This window comes from Ornithodoros turicata, chromosome 1 (genome assembly GCF_037126465.1).
Source record: "Ornithodoros turicata isolate Travis chromosome 1, ASM3712646v1, whole genome shotgun sequence".
Classification (NCBI taxonomy): Eukaryota; Metazoa; Arthropoda; class Arachnida; order Ixodida; family Argasidae; genus Ornithodoros; species Ornithodoros turicata.
The window spans coordinates 28958140-28977316 of record NC_088201.1 but is presented as its reverse complement, the minus strand read 5'-3'; the positions used below and the strand labels follow the sequence as shown (position 1 = coordinate 28977316).

General features: G+C 41.2%; 2 protein-coding genes across 3 annotated transcripts in view; one reads left to right on the top strand and one right to left on the bottom strand.

The window, feature by feature from the left end:
- Positions 1 to 1326: 1326 nt before the first annotated feature.
- Positions 1327 to 17096, top strand: LOC135377805 (DENN domain-containing protein 11-like). Of its 2 annotated transcripts, XM_064610496.1 has the most exons (10): positions 1659 to 1765; positions 2885 to 2984; positions 3628 to 3724; positions 7359 to 7517; positions 7768 to 7906; positions 10694 to 10832; positions 12997 to 13122; positions 13197 to 13347; positions 13646 to 13702; positions 15225 to 17096. In XM_064610496.1, exons 1-10 carry the CDS (start codon positions 1760 to 1762, stop codon positions 15421 to 15423), a joined length of 1173 nt encoding a protein of 390 aa, XP_064466566.1. In that variant the 5' UTR covers positions 1659 to 1759; the 3' UTR covers positions 15424 to 17096. The 2 variants fall into 2 exon arrangements, with proteins under 2 accessions (XP_064466565.1, XP_064466566.1); XM_064610495.1 differs by lacking the exon at positions 3628 to 3724 and having other exon boundaries at positions 1327 to 1765.
- LOC135377804 (CCR4-NOT transcription complex subunit 1-like) overlaps positions 12479 to 19177 on the bottom strand; it is a 78747-nt gene continuing 72048 nt past the window's right edge. The window contains exon 44 of the mRNA XM_064610494.1: positions 12479 to 18546. Within this exon, the coding sequence (XP_064466564.1) occupies positions 18480 to 18546 (67 nt within the window). The 3' untranslated portion in view covers positions 12479 to 18479. The remainder of the gene's footprint in view (positions 18547 to 19177) is intronic.

Here is a 19177-nt window from a genome sequence, read left to right as displayed (position 1 = left end):
TCTCAACTAATCTGCACGTTGAGGCTCCCCGTGCCTGTTGCTGCTGTAAGTAGCTGCAATGCTACAAGCGTTAAAGGGATAGTTTGCTCCCTAAGATGTTCCGCTCAAAATTATTGTATTTCCAAAGCTGTCCCTATTTTGCCATGATAGCTTGTGGCACAGGCAGATCCACAGGGAGGAGAGCCTCTCATCCACTCTCGTGACGTTGCATGCCATTAACTCTGGGTTGGTCATGACAAAGCAAAGATGAAAGCCAACACGAGGCTGCTGCTGCTGCCTGGCCTCTACTGACCAGGCGATGGGTGAAAATGCCCACGTAGCGTCACAGTGTCGTCGTGCATATATGTCTGTGTGCAGGAATTTCAAGTTGTGTGGATTTCAGCACGTTGCAATGCCCGATACTTTTTTTAATGCTTAGCACAAAGTAACGCAGAACCTTGATAAATTATAAAATGCAGTACCCTTTCCAACAAAATGTACGATCTGATCCGTCAAGAGCGAATTATTCCTTCAAGTAAGAAAAAGTGTACTTCAATTTTCGGCCGTTTGTACATTCCTGCTTTGTCTAATTCAGATATGTATTATAATATTATTATTCAACAATAAGTAGTTCGAAAAACTATTGACTTGGAATTTTCTGGCCGCCATATCAGAATGATCCATAACTTAAAAACCCGAGACTAGGGGACAAAAAAACGACAAACACAGACAAGGTCTGAGACCTTGTCTGTGTTTGTCGTTTCTCTATCCTCAGAATGATGTTGACCACGATGGAAGACCAAAAGAAGATTTTGAAAATGGGGCTCTTGTCGCAAAAGTCCGACAGGCGTGTACAATTGCGGATCCAGGATTTTTCTGGGGGGGGGGGGGGGGAGCACATTGCATGCTGCCTCTCTTGGGCAGCATGCAATTACACCACCAAGGTCAATTGAAACTCGATGTAACGATTGAAATTGAGGAGGGTCAGGACACCCGGAGCACCTTAAATCCGCCCTGGGCGTGTAGCGTGTATACCGGTCAAGCGCGCTACCAATTATACCACGCTGGCACTACTCTCCCGACGCATTGCCAAACGTACAGAACCAGGGCACACAGGCCACAACCGACCACTTGGGGTGGTTGCAAAAACTGTTGGCTCGTGGCATCGCTTGACAGCTTCTAAATCTGTAAATCAATATATATATATATATATATATATATATCACATCGGCCGAACCGGATGTGACGTATTCCCTGACGCTGTCGTTATGAAAGTTGGAGATATATTTCATTATTTGTGCAAAGACGATATGCCAGAGAAATTATTGCACAAAAACAAAAATTCCGACATACTCATGGCACTCACGCGGAGTATTTCACGACCCTCAGTCTACATACACTGTTTGTGTCCACAGTGGTCGGTGCTATGGGTATGGGCACTATGGGCTATGTGAGTATCAGTGTATCAGTATCAGGCTGTATATTCGCTCTAGTTGTATAAAGGACACAGCAAGTATTAATTCTCAATGAAGAAATAAAACGCCCATTGCGAGAACGGTACGCAAGAACATGGCACGCAGGAAAGGAGTGACTGATAAGGCACCTCTGCTTTCCGAGAGCGAAGAAATAGATGGGTACAACGCTTACGCTGATCTTGCGTGTCAGATCAAATGTCAATTCACCACTACTCTTCTGCCTTCTGCAACTCAGAAGCGCATGGATGAAGGGGCGGAAGTTCTTTATGACGTAGTGGGGGTATTTGTAATAGCCTTCGATACCCATGCCGGTAAGTACAACTTATTGTTTCACTGGGAACACAAAGTCCTCAATTATTCACTCACCTGCTGCTCGTGATGAAAGGCTCACGACAGTATTCCCCAACAGGCGTGCCGAAATAAAGTGTGGGGAGACGAACATATTGCAGGACCACGTATTTTACTGCATGCCTCTCGTGTTGTGCTAGTCAGATAATTTTATCAATTTGGGAACTGGACTCTCCGAATAATACGGCATGCGATGTCATACTGGACAGCAGGGACCCCCCCCCCCCCCCCCCCCGAAATAGTATCTTTAGTGGTGCATTTGGGAGAGGGAAAATGGGGAGAAATTCTCTCCCCCATGTAAAGTTCCCATAGAACCCCTCCCGAAATATTTTTCTGGCTATGCTATTGCTCTCAAACTTCAGTTGGTTTAATGAAACCCAACTTAAGCTATCCTGAATAAACCAAAGCAAAGAGGAAGAAACGTCGATCACAAGACAGTTGTTGCTGTAACAGTTATCCAAATAAACTTGCAACTGTTCGGAACGAGAAGCTCCATTAGCTGGCAAGTGCATTACGGCGTCGTTGTTACACATCATGATTTCTTGGTCATTGTTCCGTGCAGTAAACACCATCTGAAATGGAGGAACAGAACAGACATGCAATTTGCATATGGTTGATTATTGTTCACAATTGTTTTGCAGGGTATCACAGGGGTAGTTTTTTCTGAGAATGGCCATTTTGTGGGTATATGACTTGTTTCTGGTAATAGCACTGTTCAAGATAGAGTGCATTCAGTAGAAAGATGCATTCCATTTGTACATTTCTGTTGTATCAGCACATGTGACGCATAGCAGTAGTCACACCTTGACTATGAATCACATTCAACTCAGTGGAGACACTAACATAAAGAAATAGAGAATGCTTCTTTCCTTGTTGGCAGTGCTTATCTAATGTGTACTGTGACTAACCTGTGGCAATTTGCCAACGCAGAAATCCATGAGGACAAGTTTTGCTTCTAGATATAACAAATATTTGTGGGCGTCTGCGTATGCTTTGTTTGCAATTATTTGCTGCTTTGTTGTGTTGGCCAGTGAAAGGCAAATGGTGAAAATTCTGATATATCGCAGTGACATCTTTTGTAGGTAATATGGTTGAATGGTGGACACCCGAAGATTTGCCTGTTTCTGGCATTGAATTTAAAGCCATGGCTAGTGGAGCACATAGGGTTCATACAGACTTCTCGTACGTATCTCTTTCAAGGTGGAAATTGAATATGTTATCCTTGATGCCTCTATTACATTTGGTAAAACGAACAAAATAAATGCACAGATTGCACGTGTTAAGGTTCCCATCTGTATAAGGCTGTATGCTGCTTCTGACATTCAATGTGTTTTCAAGTTGTTTTTATTCCTAGGTTGAATCAAAAATACTAAATGCACACTGTACAGTGTTTTCTTCGCAATATCACATTTTGACAGAGTTGGCTCAGTCACCAAGTCACTATGAATTACGATGATTCTGCATCTAATTCGCAGACTGATCACCATGGGGTTGCTCGTGATCGAAGTTGTCTCATGATGTAAAGCCACAAATTAGTAACCTTTCTGACTAATATTGTATGCTCGTCATTGGTATGGTGACTAGACCTTGCAACGTGTTCCCACCACGTCTGCATAGCAAACACAACAGGTTGTGACAGGTTGTGTGTGCATATCATGAGTAGTAACCCCCACCAGTGGTAATTCATGTAAAGGCACACCGTCTAATTGTCATTTAATGATACAGGAATGTGCCCCTGTAGCAAAATGTCATTATTTTGACTTATACTTTGTGGTCATATTAATATAATGAGACTGCCAAATTTGTTTGCTGTTGGTTAATTCAGGTGCTCAGATGCAAGTAAGCATTTATAAGGTCCCTCCACTCTCATTTGGTACTCAAGAAATGTTCGAATGCAGAACCAATTCCATGCTGCCCATTAGGTACAAAGGCCATCTTTCCTAGATAATTGTACTGTCTCATGTCTGTGTTATGTGTTTTACTTAATTTGCTCTACTAGGGTAATGTAAGGTAGGATGCAATATGTTTGTGTTGCCTTTATAACAAATTAATGTGTTCATTTGGTTGTTCACTCAAGGATGATTATGCGTAACAGCTCGATGTACTGACTGGCTAGAAGAGGTAGAAGTTTTACAGTGACAAAAAACATGCCAAATGGCACCAGGAGCCATTCGATACCTTTGCTCTTGCTAGGTAGGAATAAAATGTATTTGGATAATTCGTTATGCTTATTTATATTGTAGCTTTTTTGTAGTTTCTACACAATTATTTGTAAAAATAATCAAGTATTGCATCTTCTGGGAAACAGTATGCTGGACCGTTACCAAATTAGTGTCAACACATCGCCAACTAGCCTGAATATGCTGAAATGATGACTACCAGAAACATTTGTTACTTGTACACAGACACTGGTAAATTGTGCAACTGTATAGTTAATTTTGTCCCCATTGTATAAAGCTTAATGCTCTGACAACATGTTAGCTAATGAACTAAATTGATGGCATCCTTTCCTTTCAAGATGCATAGTAAAAGCACTACAGCATGGCAGTTGACAGAGCAACATGAAATAAAATGAATTAGTTAGTGCTTGGATTGCATCAGTCAACAGTAGAATCAGTGCTGAACAATATTGGGGGTGATTTGAATTGGATTCAAGCATGGCGGTCCAACTTTGGTATTGAATTTTCTTGAGTTTTAGCGATGATTATGATAATTCATGGCTATCTATGAAGATGATACAAGGGTTTTTATTATTATGTATCCATAAAACAAGCCACAAAATGCACCTCTGGTGGTTTCTGAGTCTCATTTTTAGGAACTTTGCACTTTCTTTTCCCAATTTCTTTTGAAGATACAGCTTTCAACCTCTTCAGGTGCTTTCTCGTTTTCCTCCTCTCTAAGATGCAAGCGTAAATTTTGCTTCACATGCTTACTTAGTGTACAGGTATGTGCCACACATGTATCTCAATAATGAGCTTGTGCTGTTGCCACAGCAGCCTACTGCTGAATAGCACGCCTTCCAAATCATCATGCATTATGGAAAAACGCAAATAGGATGACAAGGACAGACAACTACAAGGAGACAGCGTTCAACTACAACTAACATTTAATACAAGACAGTCTGCCAGAAGCCTCTTCCCCACTTCGTTTGGAAGGAGGATTAACGACAAGTGACTCACACTGTTCTCAGTTTTCTCAATGGGAAAGGACTCAATAACTTCCCTTCCACTGCGACTGCGGTGACATCCAATGACCATCATTTGGTTTTAAAATAGGTTTGCAGTTGGAACAAGAGTTGATGTGCTCTTTGAGGAACTGAAGGCTGTCTGTATTTTGTCATACAGGATGGGAACACTTTCTTCAGATTGTTGACACATGGCACCATTTGGGTAACTTGAAGGGGCACTTAAAGAACACCTGGCAATGTTGGGAAGCTTCCTTTTTTCAAGCGATGTTCAACCTCGTGTTTGTACGAAGCCAGAGCTTTCCTTGGTGTTTTTTTGTTGTGGGTTTGGTAGCGGATGATGTGGAAGAAGACGGCGAGCAGTGCTTTGATTGAGGTTTTGTTGAATGAGTGTTTGCCGTGAAGAAAACTGAGGGAAGATTTTCTTCGGTGTCTTCTGTCTGTGTTCTTCACGAAAAAAAAACTCACAAGCCTGGCCTCCCCTTCCGGTGCGTTATCTCCCAGAGGTCAGCTTGGCAAAAACAGTTAGAACTGTTTCTTCAGTCTCACTTAGCATCTCTTCAGTTCAGTCAGCCATGGGTCAAGTTTCCAAATGATCTCTCTGGACGTGGTGGATTTATACTTTTCTCTCAATACGAATATTTTGACCTTCAAACAACACAGCCTGGGGCTTCCGTTCACTGAGGAGAAACCTACTTCTGGTTCACTGAAGTTTCTGGACATGCAACTGGACACAACACCGTTGGCCGTATGTTGGTCATGTCAGCAATGTTAGAAAAAAACCTGTTCTCCCGTTCACGAGTGCGCATTCAAAAACTATAAATAATGGCATCGTAACATCGCTTCAGCATTCATCACTTGTGAAGTCTTGCTCTCACTTTGCCTTCTAAAGCATCGAGTTCCAGCTCTCTCCTCTGTTGGCTACTGGTTATCCACACGACCTCATTCAAAGCACGGCTCGTCGTTGTCTTCTATGTCATCTTCTACCAAACCCACCAAAAAACCCACTTAGGAAAGTTGTGGTTCCGTACGTACATGGGGTTGCACATCGCTCAAAAAAGGAGGCTTCCCAACATCGCCAGGTGCTTTTCAAGTGCCCCTTCAAGGTACCCAAATCAAATGGTGCCATGTGTCAACAATCCGAAGAAAGTGTTCCCATCCTGTACGACGAAACGTAGACTCCCTTCAGTTCCCTGCACCCGTAATGTAGTGTAGTGTACTCCATCTCACTCTCACGTGGACATTGGACGAACTGGCCAATGCCTTAATGATCGTCTTCTGCAACATAGGCTAAATTGAAAATGGAGGACTCTGGATTAACCCTCAAAGAGTACATCAACTATTGTTCCAACTGCTGACCTATTTTCAACCAAACGATGGTCATCGGACGTCACCACAGTCGTTGTGGTAGGGGGTCCTTTTACATCGAGAAGGCCAAGAACGACGTGAGCCACCGGTCTCTTATCCTCCTTCTGAACAAGGTCAACTTTCCAGAGAACAAACTGGGGCAGGGGATTTGGGCAGGGTGACTTATATTAAATGTTAGTTGTAGTTGAACGTCGCATTCTTCCATAATGCATATCGGTAACCAACACGCTATCCTTGTCTTGTCGTTAAGTCCTCCAAATCAACATGGCAAATAAACAACCAGTACAGCTTGAGACAAAAGTTTACAAAAGTTTACGGAACACTGGGGTGCCACATTTCTCCATTTGAGCGTCGCCCGCGAAAAATGCCAAAGTTTGTAGTGCCCTGGTATATACACTCCCAGTCATACCACACACACACAAACACACACACATTGTGTCCTTTTGCTGTTACACATCCCATTTTTGTCACTTCCTCCTTGTCATTCTCATTACTCCATTTGCCAGCCTCATCTTCATGTTTTTCTTTCTTCATTTTTTTTTTCATTGTTTCACATAGTGCAAGCTTAAAGGACTCACAAAATGTTGTGCATGAAATGCTCAGTGCCTCCTTCCCATGGTGTTCTCCACAAACCTGTAGCTTGGAAATTTAGGGTCAACTGTTTTTCATTAAATGTGTACCTCCTTCCCAAAAACAAAGGCTCAAAGAGAATTCTCCTGCATGCATCCAAATGAAATCCCTCAGTGGTATCCACAAATTTAGAATGCCAGCAAACTTGATCTGAGCAAATTTATGAGTAACAATATGCAAACTGTGGCACATAATTTGAGAATCCCTGCAGTGCAGCACACCCGTTAGCACAGAACAGACTTTCTGTAGCCCCTCTTTCTCTTGTATTGAATTTGAGTGACACATGGAATCTTGCCTAGCATCGTGCTCTGCACAGGAATTTTCTTGTGCGTACTACTGAGCAATTGTTTTTACAACGCTGTGTTCTCTTTCAGGTATTTTAAAAGAGGCAATTTGTATGGCCTGTCTTGTTTTGAGAACATGAAAGTTGACAATGAAGAAGAGCGTGGTGCTCGAATGAAGTCTGTTGGAGTCTTAGCAAAGAGTTATGCCTTGCTCCACCTTTATATGCCTTTTCTACAGGAGCAGGTTAGGTGTGTATACAACTCATGCAATACAATAACAACATGCCTGTTCTATCTAACTTTCTGTTTAGAAGATTTAGCTCGCTATCGATATTCACATACTTGCACTTTTGTGAATGTCCCACTAAGTTATTCCTTCTCCATAAGACAACTTGCTTAATAACAACATCATGAATGCCCTTATATCATGGTGCATGTCAAGGACCTTCCTTGTTGAAGGACTTTGTTCCTTATCATTGTTATGCATTGAACCTTACAGACATCTGCTTGAAAAACCTGGGTCCTACAATGAGCTGTTGCAGTTTTACCTCAAATGGAGAGGCCCACCAACACTGCAACCGGAACTTCAAATTGAGAGACCATACAAGACTATCTGTGATGGCATGCATTCCATGGAGGTACAGCTTACATGAGCTTTGGCATGCGACATGTGTTGCTCATACATTTATATATGCTTGTTCCTATCCTCTTAACAGGATTAGAACCTCTCCTCCTATCCCTAATCTGTCCTCTTAAGAGGAGGAGAGGCACGTGTGTAATATTTCTTTTTCTGATTTGTAGAGGTTCTAATTAAAACCTACAAAGCAAAAAAAAAAAAGAAAGAAATATTACACACGTAGGAATAGCACTCAGCACAAGCCTACTTCATAGACTGAGCTGAGCATATGGATTTCCTTTTATGGGCACCCCAGACAGAATGCAGAGCCTTAGGCCACCCTCGTTAAGGTCTGGCCAGACAGTGTCTGGCAAAAAAATAAAATAAAATTTCAGATTTCAAGGGTTAACAAAAATGATATGGTAAATTGTATTCAAAATTTTCTTTGAATTGCGTTAGTTTAGCACCTGGTACACCAAAAAAGCCCCTACACTGTGCCATTCTGGTTCCAGGATGTTTGAAGCTGGTTTCGAATTTTGTTATAGTGAACAATAATGCCACCTTGATGTTGGTTGTATGACCATTTTGCCTGCGACCTTTTCCCTTACTGGTATTTGGCGTACTGCCTATATTCTAATAAAGCCATGCACATGCGTCACTTCCAACTTGACATTGCAAACAGCCAGTCACGGCACAAAACAAGACAACTTGTAAAATAATGCATTGTTTGGGAACACTGCTCACAACTACACTCACTATACAAGCTTCTCTTACAGTATTCTCACTGAGCTACATGTGCGAATATAGCGACCATTTTGTGGGGTATGTCTCCGCCCAGCATTCCAGTTTGCGGCAACTGTGATCTCGCTAGTTCGTGTCATGTTCTGTGGGACTTTTTGTGGTATTACCATGATTTTTCAATTACGGTTTGAAAGCATTCTCAATTTCTGTTTAGCTCAGGGAATTCTCATTCACTGGAAAGTGTGTTTCAATAGACATGAAATCCATGATTGTCATAGCAACCACCATTGCTTACAATGGATATATACTTAGGGCCTTGTGTTTTGGGGTTCAACCCGGGAAGACCCAGTTCTTTTTTTTCCTGATTTGCATCATCATCACTTAGGGTAAAACCCAAAAAACCCTGAAAACTAACTTGGCAAGATGCCAATTCATCTACCAATATGGGCACTGGAGACTCAACACAGCTCTTTCACATCTCGTGTTCATCTGAAATGCGAAAAACACTTTTTTTTTAAATCTTCCACCCAAAAATCTGCTTTTCTACCAGATATCACGCGATTTTCACTCCCGATTTTCAAAAAACATAAAACTCGAAAACACAAGGCCCTAGGTATACCATGTCAATACTGTGCCACTGTCATTCGGTTTACCTGACTCTGCATGTAGTACCTGCCATACGTTCATGATGTGATTAACTACCAACAACCATCAACTGATAAGAATTACAGACAGTATTTTACGTTGCTCATGCATGACAACGTTTCTAAATAAACTTGTATCGTGCCACCAAATTACTTGCGTCCTAGGCCAGTTTCGAGCCCTCAACCTCAGTATCAGATAATAGACACCAACTGATCCACCGATTCCAGTTCTAAAACTAATTGTGCAGTAAATAATCTGTTGTTTATTAATTAGTAGTGAATATGATGCTGATCTTTATTTCCCAGTGGAGCTCTGAAAAGTTTGTCCCTTGACTCTGCTGTTATTGCAGTACAGCACCGCTCAACACGACAAGCTTGCTTAGCATACAATACACAATGTAATCACACTTGAACAAAGGCAGCCACAAAATGGGAACCTGCACTGTCCTGCAGATGGTGTGGTACAGACCACATGGCACATGACTCCACATGACTCCACAGGGCAAACGAGCACTGCTGGGAACCGAGTAGAATGGAGAAAAAATTGTGCCGATACTGTAAGCGAAGCTTATACAGTGACTGCACTCGCAACAGTTAACTCATTTCCTGACTAGTTTTGTACCATTAGGAAACTGGTAAACCATGGCTATGTACAGTGGAGTGTGTCGTCCAGTCCTTTTGTCTCCCCGGGGTTTTATTGTTGTGGCTAAGTCTGTGGCTAACTAGGCTAATTAGGGGCCCCAATGCTCAATTTGTCGTTATTCCATACTGCACAATAAATGTCCCTGTGATTCCTCACGAGCTCCCATGCGAAGTCCAATCACAATGTTCAGTTAGAATACAAAGCCTACCAAAACGGTTTTCATGGCTGCTGTACCAGACCCTGTAGATCAGTTGGTAACGTGTCCACCAATTGATCCCAGCCGAGGACGCCACCAACTTGGTGGCAGGGTACAAGTTGTTTAGACACGCCGTCTTCCACGAAAGACATTAAATACTCTGTGCCATGTGCTGGCATGTCGACACACGTTAAAGAACCCTCAGGTTTGCAAATTTAATCTGCAGACTGACCATTGTGGCATCACTCATAATCATAGTTGTCTCTTGACATATATCTACAAATTATTATTATTATTAATACGTGCCGTTGCAAGGAATGTTGTGTCGGTTCAACATCAGGCCCCTTAACGTACAAACTGATGCAGCAGCCATCCAATATGCCCCTCTGGATGCTGGATAGTGTATGCTTCTATTTTTCTGATGCACTATATAGTCAGACGAGCCGCAGTCCCACCCCCAGGAAGAAAAACTTGCTGTCAGTGTTGAATATTATGCATATGTACACTATCAAGTCACTTCGTTTGTTATAGTGTTTGTTGTACTCGTTAACTTAATTCCTTTAGTTAGTGATGTTGTTTCTTCAGATAACTCACCCAGCTGGCTGCTTCTCACAGTTCATGAACTACTTTGGAGAGAAGATATTTCTTTTATGGAAGTTCGCGTTGCTCCGAAAACGTGTCCTTTTCTTCTCACCACCTCCGATTGGTGTTGTGTGCTACCGTGGTATGTGCAAATTTGTATTATTCTTGTACTATGAAATTTAACCTTGTGCTGCATGTAGTTCCTCTATTATCCTGCCTCTGCAATTACGTGGCCTGGCACATTACTATTTGCACTTGTCTTGCGATGCAAAACCATGGATTGATTATTGAGGCTTTAAGCCTGGTATCTGATTTAGAACAACATGGGTTCAAGAGGCTTTTAGGCACAAGTGCTGAAAAGGTGTTTCCTTAGCTGTTCCAGTTGCCTATCTGTAATAAGTTATGAAATCTCAGCAATATGCAGAAATCTAACATACAGTGTGTCCCAACTAAAATGCACCAAACTTTAAAAATACACTGAGTGCACTACACGAATGAAACCTTATGAAGGATGTTCAGAGTCTTGTGCCCTACTCCCCCGTATTTTTGTTTGTTGGCATGACTAATTTGCTAACTTTTAAAATTTTGTGTGCTGAGAAACACCCATCCCAAGTGTTTCCAGCAGTGTAATATTGACCTTTTTTCCTGCAAAAAAATAATAAGAAAGAAAGAAAGAAAAAAAAAAAACAAGTACCGCGTGACAACCTGCTTGCGCATCTTGGGCGTGCAGTGATCGCAGAGCGCTCAGTGAAAGAAAGAACAAAATCTCCTGCCTGCTGAGCAGTGGTCCCATATTTTTCTATGGGACACCAACTGCACAACGTTACATAAGCAACATCTTGGAAGGTCCGGTGGATGAGTTTTGAAGCGGTATTCCACTTGCCCATGTCCACGAGTGTGGTTTCAGCATGACGGTGCACCACCCCACAGCAGCAGCTAGCATGAGGCTGGCTCGACGGTATCTTCGAAGACCAACATGGATTCCGTTCTTTCTTTTATTGTAGGCTTGAGAGCTCTGTGATCTCTGTGTACTAGAGACGCGTGAGCAGGTTGCCACGTGGTACTTTTTTGTATTTTGTACGCTTTCCTTTTATGCAGGTAAAAAAGTCCACACAAGCTGTACGTTGCTGGAAACACTTGGGATGGGTGTTTCTCAGCACGTTCTACAACTTTGCAATTTACACCTGTGCCCTAAAATGAAAAATTAACAAGTTATCACATTAATTATGCATAATTAATTGACTGAACACAATGAAAAAAATATGGGCTAGTAAGGCACAAGACCATGAACAACCTTCAAAAGGTGTTATTCACATAATGCACTCTGTCCAATTTTAAAGTTTGATGCATTTTAGTTGGGACACCCTGTATATACACACTGCAGCTGCCGTTTAAGAAGCGCTAACAAAACAAAAATAAATGCTCGATACAGTCATGTCTCGTTTATCCGGACACCTTGGTATTCGCCTTATGTTGTCAGGATTACAAAATTCCCTGATAAGCAAATCAAAAGCAATAGGAAGCGTACAATTTCAATAAACATGTTTATGACTCAGCAAAAAAAGAAAGCGAGAGAACAAAATTGTGTTGTGGCACACATTATCCTAGAAAGTCTTCTGAAGTGGACTGTTTCAGTTTCAAGTTGCTGGGCATCTCTGAGATGTGTGGCAGTAGTATTTTTGTGTGATGCCAATCTGAAGCATAAAGCACTTTTTTAAAATCGATGAAACCCCAGTGCTGGGTAAATAGGGGACAAAGGACGGTTCAAGTAACGACAAACGACTGCACTGAACTGCCAGCCAAAGGTTTATTCCATTCCAAATGAATAACCAACCTGTCCAGATTTTAACTGCCTTGTTCATAAAGCCTTCATAAAGCCTGCCTTATTTATAAAGCACCTGTTTCACAGAGAGCACACTACATGTAAGCATTTGTACTTTTCACATCACTACATTCTTTGTAATTGGCTGTCCAGTCATGTACAGCTTGGAGCAGCATATGCGCAATATCGACTTCATGGGTTATGCCATAGGGTACTTGATGTATGTCACATATCTACCGAACTTTGCATCTGCTCTTTAAGATCCAGTTGCAATCATTTTTGGCATTACATTTTTGGGCATTTAGACTGCACTTTGTATCACAACATACATGAAAGTAAAATTGGGCACCTAGAATAACTGCCATTCCCAGTAAGTGAGCTGTGATTTGGTCGTTCACTCTGCATTTGAAGTCACCTTCCTAGACGATGCCACTTTTTACATGAAAACTGTGTCTAATGATGTGTTCTTCAATTGTTTGTCAAGTATATTGCACAAGCACCTTGGTGGCTCACGTGTATCCAGACATGGAGACGTGCCTATGTCCTCCTAACTTTTATGTGAATGTGACTGACATAGATGTCTTAGCAGGACAAACTGCATATGTTGCATGTAAGTACAAGTAAAGATCCATTCCGATATTATATAGAGTCTGAGGCTATTGATGGTTCTTTTACATGTTCCAGGCACCACAGAAAAAATATTCGAATCTAAGCCAACACTTTTTGATATCTTTGTGGACCAGCAAAACCTGGAAACAAGTTCACCAGCTAACCGCAAGTTAATGGAACTGAGTGTAGCTGATAAGCTGAAGTACAGTCACCTCTTGGAATTAAGGTTACATACTAGGAATCATGTTATACTAGGCATGAATTCAGCCTTTCTCTGCAGTCTGTTCATTTATCAACAAATATTTTTCCTCCATCATGAAATGCTTTCAGTGTGAATTGCAAATACTATTTTCATTCCAATTGAATGCATTTAACATTTGATATTAATTTCATTCATGGGATCAATATTCAATGTCAGAATATATTGGAAATCTGAATGCAAATCCCACCACTAAGGCATGGAAAGGTCATATCCCTCACTATGAAGTAAGAAATTTAATGCACTGCTTGCTTTTTCCATGCAGGTCAAAATGTCAGCCTTTAATGGTGAACCATGATACAGATGAGTCTTGGTTTACAGGGTAATGATTTCCCCTTTTCACTTATGGTGTGGTTGGATCACTTGTAAAGGCAATTTGTGTCTAAAGTCACATATTTTAGGGCTTTACTTTTTGTCTAATTTCTGTGCTGATGACACGCCTCAATCATAGTCTCCAAAATAAAGCTGTTCTTTGATTCAGGCGGAAAAACCAGGTGGTATTCTGCAACAGAGGATATGAGGTAGAATTAGATAGGGATATTTTATTTTATTAGTTTTGAAGGGAGTGTAGGACTATAGAGAAGTTCGTTTAGATTATTTGATGACTGTTTTCAGGTCCGTCTATATCTGATGTACATGAAAAGTACAGAGAGATACAAATGTAGATAAGATAGTGTGAAAGATAATTGGCCAGGGTTATTTTGTGCAGGTGCGTCATCAAAGGTGGAAGCCTTGAACAATGACAAATGGACAGGGAAAATGTACATAGAAATATGTCCGCTTGTGACCCCACTGATCTCTTAAAGCATGACTATGCTCAGTACTATATTTTATGGTGAACCTAGAAACGTGGAATTATCAGCATTTAAGTACTTTTGCAATGTGCTGCCCGCTGTAACATGGGTACTCTTTGAATTATCTTTGACAATTCTTTCTATACTATACTATCTATACTATACTATCAGCTGCACTGGCCTACTATTTGTAATATGCATATCTATGAATCAGACTTTTTGCAGAAGGGCTGTCCTTAGCCAGAGCACCCAGTTGAATTCCGAGCTGCTCTGTGTATCTACTGAAATAATTTCTTGCAGCAATTCAGACATGTCTTATATACAGTCAAACTCCTTTATAGCGAACACCTTTTTAATGAAAATACCTTTACTGCAAATTTTTTTTGCTGTCCCCTGAGTTTCGTTGTAAAGGAGTTTGGCTGTATTCCAAATTTTGGGCATGATAGAACTAGAAGCAAGTTAATGTGTGCTTTATCTACCTAACATGGAGAAATTCAGCCATTTCTCATGGCAGTCAACAAAAAGATCAGACAGTGCCAGGTTACACAACACTTACTTGGTCACACAACAAACCTCTTTTGTTCTCTTGCATGCAGTCAGCGGGGTATCTGTTCTATGCAAGAATTACTCCTGCAATTCTGGTTGGGAAGCTTGGTGGACTATAGATATATAGAGCATGCAAGAAGAAATTCAGTGTTTCCTTGTTTTCCCCAGTACTACAAATTCCAGTGTAAGAAACGAAATGGATAGACTGCAGTGACCTGCATGAAAATGTGTATATCAGTTTAATACCGATAACATCAACTTCAGTGTCTCCAGTTATCGCTTTTCTCAAGTAATGAGCATAACCCTGTATTGTTGTAACGTATAATGAGCGTGTGGATTGACACTGAATGCTTGGATTTTTTTTAAAACTATCATTTTGTAACAAGCGGTTTAACTAGACTAAACTAGGCGGAACAATGGTGCATTAGGAGTCATGGACATTGTGCAGTGTTCAGTTAATCTAACAAAGACTGAACCTCTTTGTAAATGTGCTTTTTCATGCAGATTCTTTATGGCACAAAACACACAGCTCTTCAAGGAACTTTTTGAGGTGTCCAAGTCAGCCGACAAACTCTGGACGGAAGAGCACATGAAGAGGGTGGGTCTGGACCCCTCCGGGGACAGGCAGTTCCTCTCCGAACTAGTCGAGCGCTACGGCATTGATATAGTCCTTATCACAGACAGCGCCTGTTGTCCTGCATGATTGGAATCAAGCGGAAATGCAAGGATAGAACAATGCTCAGGGTTACAGGTAACAGGGGCCAAACTTTGCCTACTCTTAAATTGTCCAGTCGTTGCATAGTGCTTACTTCCTGACTCAGGCAGCGCATGACAAAGGAGTATACAAACAGGAAATGTGTGATGGATAGAGTAGGCATGAACATCTCTGTTTAACCTGAGTTGATTGGGTAAGAAACAATGTGGAGCATACTGCATAAAGATTGGGCATGTAGTTTATGTGGAATGCACTTCAGCCTTTTCTTCTTCATAATAGTAACCACCACAAAACTGATGCAAAAGTATGTACCAAATTTATGTGTAATTAGTATGTGTAAATATAAAAGTCCCGTTGGTTTGAGCCACAACATTAATCAGTATGAAACATGTAAAGTAAATGTGGTGTCTCACTTCAATATGCATAATTAGCAGGCAGACCCAAGCAGCACAATGTACTGACGGTGCAGATGGACGGGTAAATCGAGGTTTTCTTCATCGGCAGCTCATAACGCACCTGCCAGCAAACCCCCATGTACTTGGACTTATTTATTTACATACTATACTACTGTTGGCAGCCCAAGTACAGAGGGCATCTCACTATAAAGACAAAAATTGAGTTATATTATAAAGGAGGACATTGTACCAGATGATAGTCTCCTAATCGAGATACTTCCCATTCGTATACTGTGCGGGGAAAGGAGTAGAAGAAACAATTCCATGTCGCAGGGAAGTCTAAGGGATGGTTGATATGTAAAGTTCCGGTGGTATTCTAGAAGATTGTACCGATTATAAATAGGGTCAGACTTTTTCGGCTTAAATGCCTTTCTCAGATTGGCTAATACTAAATAAAACAAACAGCATGCTTCTGGACAGACTCAATTGCATTGATGGTTGACTGCGTGGGGAAAGCGTCCCATACAATGTCCCGTATACTCGGATCGGGAGGATAAAAAATTTATAGGCAGTTGGCTTTACAGCTAAATTTGCAGAGCATGAGTAACGTCAAAGCAACCCCGAGAACTTTGAGTACATTGTGCTGCTTGGGGGGGGGGAAGTTAGCTCCTGCTGGCATTCCTTTGGGGCAGATGTGCATCTGTGTGTTTATTTCGTGGGGGACTACTTCCAGAACACTATGCTGCAACCAACAAGAGATGTTTGTAATCAAAATAATGGGCTAAAAGGAATTAATAGAAAAACAAGTAATTTGTCAGAAATATTTGTTAGTCAGCTCCTTGTTTGAAATCGAACTCTGTTTGTAATCCACGATCCTTCCAAAATTGTGTTTATCATGTTACTTAACTTCAGAATGTAAAGTCTATCAAATGCAAGAAAGTTATGCGAAACATGAATAAAGCATCATAAACAAACTGCAATTGCTGGGTAAGCTATGTCTCTTGGCGCATATGTACCTTTGTCAGCAAGATTGCGGCAATGACAACGTGGAGTATGTGCTTTTCTGTGGGTCAAAGGTGAAAACAACACGTGATGTGGTGTGACATTGTGTGCACAGGTTGCCCAAAATGTAAACATAGCATACACAGCATTGTATTATACTGCATTAAATTGCCAAGATGCATGTATTTGTTTCTTGACCCAAACAAAAGGGTTCGACCTTTCAAGGGCTCATGTGCATAAGCTATTAAAGTCAATTTCGGGACATTGTGGAATATGCTGAAGTAAAATTATTTTCTGTGCCTAACTGTTGAGGGTGCATACCATTCCCATAACTGTTTTCTACTGGTAGCCACAGTGCAGGCACAGTAAAGCCGTTAAATTCATGGACAGCAATGAGAGACCTGAACCAGAAGCCCGTCAAAAGGAATAGATAACTGAGATAGCAAATTGAAAAAGTTGGATGTAGCGTGATGCCACATACTCCAAATGATCATGGCAGGGTGTGAGTGTGGTTTCCAGTGATGACTGTCAGATTAAAATGAGGAAAGCTTGGCTATTTCCATGTCTTGGGTTTCTGGCAGACAGAATAAAGACATGATGAGGATTTACTACCAAACACCCCACGTTATGTAGAGGCAAAACAAAACTTATCCATACTGTTTTCCCTCGTGTTGCCTGAATGAACTGTGCTTCTTTATTGCTCTTTGCTGCTAATTGCAGATTTCCTTGTTCATTGCGTTAAAACTGATCGTGTGAAGCCAGGGTATGAGTGGCCATTGAAACCAATGGGCATCGAATATAATATGCGCGTAAGGGCATTGGATCCAATGCTCTGTGGCAGGTTGACATGCGGCACACATATTGGTTTCGATTATCATTCAAGACTGACAGCCTAGGTATTAACCTTAACTGCCATGTGAGGCTTGTCACATGAGCATGATACATAGCGCAGATAGCATAATCATGATACGACATCCAGGTTGCATGATTGGCAAGTATTTTGTAAACATTTGAAAATCTGGTGGTTACACAGCAGAGCTGGCTAGCTCCAGGTCAGTTTGTGCAAAGCATGTTTCACACAAAGTATCACACAGTTTCTGCAACACTAAAGAAAACTTGCACCAAGGGATGTGATATATGTGAGTGATTTCTTGTGGTGCTTGCCAATGGCCCATCAGGCCAAGCAGGAGAGACTAAGACCGTGCAACCAAAACTGAGCTGCTGCTAGCAGCAAACGCCATGCTATGCAGGTCAACTGAACACTCAACGTTAACATATCTAACAATTTCTACCACCGATCGTTGTGACATCAGGTGAATGGATGTTGAATATATTTTTTTCTGTCGCAGTATTTCCCTGCTCAGGCAATTTTTGTGCTCAAAAAACAATATACATATACTTCCTGTAGCATCATAGATGTTGGCTCAACAGTAGATTGCTATCCAGAACCTTTTATTATACCACACAACAGACTAGAAACACTAAAGAGGGACTTGTGTTCACTGTGTACAGTTGTCAATGTCTCACTTGTTTCACATATACATACTATCAGTGACAGTTATCATACAAAGAAAAGTGCACTCCAGTATAATAACATGAAGGGTATAAAAAGTAAAAAAGGGGAGCAGAAAGGGACGTACGAAAGCTTCATGCGGTTGAAGCCTCAGTGGCAGCCTTCTGCTGCATACATGACCGTGCCACAGATTCAAACAATCTGAAAAACAAAGTGTGGTCAGAAGTTTAAAAAAAAAAAAACTCGCTATTTCTCAAATAGTGAGGATACATATGAAATTACAGGCATTAACCATGGCATCCATTTGATAACAATGCTGTGCTTACAAAGCACTTTGGTAGTACTATTGTCAGATTCCTTACTCCTACTGCACCCTACATTATTCAAAATAGTTTGTAGCACAGCTTGCAGCCTGCTGCTAAGTAAGATGTTTTTATGTGGCCGATTTTTTATCATCACTGTACATTGTATAAAGTCTCTGAAATCGGAGTTGAAACGTAAATCTCATGGACCCTATGTGGAACTAACTTCGGTGACACACTGACACCACCATTTACAAAATTGTCCAAAGTTCCTTCAGTGTCCAGGAGCATGTTCATTGCACTTTTTGCACCAAGTACCAGGTATCTTGCTTATGCCAAGGAAAAAAGTTGCTCAAGTGTCCAGGGGGCATAAATTGCGGAATGACATGCATTCTGACATGGTCGTATTCAAGAGTTGTGCCACAGGTAATGTGCTGAAGATGACATGCTGTGCAATGCCCCCACTCGGTGACTTTGAATCTGTCATGTTAGCATAAAATCATGAGTAACCATGTTTACATCTGTCCAAT